At 52.2% G+C, this 1,870-nt stretch overlaps 1 protein-coding gene across 1 annotated transcript; it reads right to left on the bottom strand.

The window, feature by feature from the left end:
* Nucleotides 1–250: 250 nt before the first annotated feature.
* On the bottom strand, nt 251–850 carry EMH_0053070 (uncharacterized protein; the record flags this gene model as incomplete). Its single annotated transcript, XM_013496943.1, has 1 exon — nt 251–850. One exon carries the CDS (start codon nt 848–850, stop codon nt 251–253), a length of 600 nt encoding a protein of 199 aa, XP_013352397.1.
* Nucleotides 851–1,870: the final 1,020 nt, after the last annotated feature.

The following is a 1,870-nucleotide window of genomic DNA, read 5'->3' as shown; positions in this document are numbered from 1 at the left end:
TGCTGCTGCTGCTGCTGCTGCTGCTGCTGTCGCTGCTGCTGCTCTTGCTGCTGAGGGTTTTGATGCTGGAGGATTCCCAGCAGCTGCAGGCAGTCAGGGAGCAAAGAGGCCGGGAGAGCAGTGGCTTCTGAAGTTTGCTGCAGAAGGCTGGCGTAGGCCTGCCTGCATGCACGTCGCAGCAGCTAGGGTTTAGGGTTTAGGGTTTAGGGTTTAGGGTTTACTAACGGGGTGCAGGTGTTTGGGTGTGTGTTTACTTTAGCTCCCGAGACAGGCGCTGCTTGAAGACCCTAAGTGAGGCCGGCGTTAGCTTCGATGCACTGCTCAGGCGTTGCTGCTGCTGCTGCAGCAGCAGCAACTGCTGCTGCTGCTTCCGCCTCCGCGTCAGCGCATCTTCATAGAGCTGCTGAGAGACGATGAGGCCGCAGGAGCTGCTGCTGCTGCTGCTACTACTACTGCTGCTGCTGCTGCTGGCTAACGTGCTGCAGCGGGATCGCTGCTGCTGCTGCTGACGCAGCAGCAAAAACTTTTGCTGCTGCTTCTTCCTCTTCGACTCAAGCCCTTGGTAGTACAGCCGTAAATGGACACTGTTGCAGTTTCCTGCTGCGGCTGCTTCTGCTGCTGGTCTTGCTGCAGCGGCAGCAGCAGCAGCAGCAGCAGCAGCAGCCAGGACTTGCGACTCAGCAGAGATCCTAGGCCTGAAGGAATACTCATCCCTCTCTTCAGAAGCAGCAGCAGCAGCAGCAGCAGCAGCAGCAGAAGCGTCAGCAGCAGCGTTTGACCGTGTAGCCCATAGCGCCTCTTGAAGCGCTGCCTTGTTAATACCATCTGCGTAGCGCAGACGCAGAGACATCCCACTCTAAACCCTAAACCCTAAACCCTAAACCCTAAACCCTAATTTCAGTAGCTGTTATAGCAGTACGGTAGAGGGAAGAAGCACCTTGAAGTCCTCTCAGGTCTGCCATCATCTTTCAAAGGGTTTGGCCTCTGCGTCTCCGTCCCAGCTAGCTGTAGCTAGCTGCGTGTATAGCTAGCTGAGACATGGGTTCAGCTCGGAGATGCCCCCAGATGCTAAGGGGCTTAATATAAATATATAATATATAAATATAAATACGCTTCTTCTGCTTCCTCGCTGACTGGGCGTGCGACAGTGGGGGGCCACAGCAGCACCGAGACGGTGAAGCAGCTGTGATAGAAATAACAGCTGCAGGCTGCATGCAGTGCTTGGGGCTTGGGATTCCAGCACGCGCGTTGCTACTATCGAGGGTTTAGGGTTTAGGGTTTAGGGTTTGCAGTATATTTCGCTGGTGACCTTCAGCTGTCTCCACAGCCCCCTGCAAGGCAGTAGCTGCAGCTGATAGCAGCCTTCGCTGTAGGAGCTCACGATACACCTAGTGTAACAATAATCTGAGACTAAATTTAGGGTTTAGGGTTTAGGGTTTAGGGTTTAGGGTTTAGGGTCTGGACGCTGGAGTGTGTCGCGGGCGTGGGTCCTTCGTCTATTTAACAACGGCTTCTAAGCAAAATATATTATATATAGTATAATACTATATAATATATTATTATAACTCTAATTAAATACAAAAGAAAGATAAACTCAAGCCCAAACTGAACCCTTAGACAACAGCCTTAGATGCGCTACACGTGAGGCTGCAGCCCCAGGTCGATAGGAGGGGGCCCCTGCTGGGGGCCCCTTGGGGGCCCCTCAGGGGCCCCTCTGCTTCTTTCAGTGTCTTCTACGCACTATAAAAACCTCTGAATTGTTTTTAAGTATTTAATTGAACTTTTTTGATGATATGCATGCAAAAAAAGAGAGAGGAAAGGGAGCCAGCTGGGTATTGTAACCCCGAGAGGAAAGCTGCTTTCTTGTTGC

Source organism: Eimeria mitis, genomic scaffold (genome assembly GCF_000499745.2).
Source record: "Eimeria mitis Houghton genomic scaffold, Emh_scaff2389, whole genome shotgun sequence".
NCBI classification, from domain to species: Eukaryota; Apicomplexa; class Conoidasida; order Eucoccidiorida; family Eimeriidae; genus Eimeria; species Eimeria mitis.
This window is presented reverse-complemented; position numbering and strand designations above follow the sequence as displayed.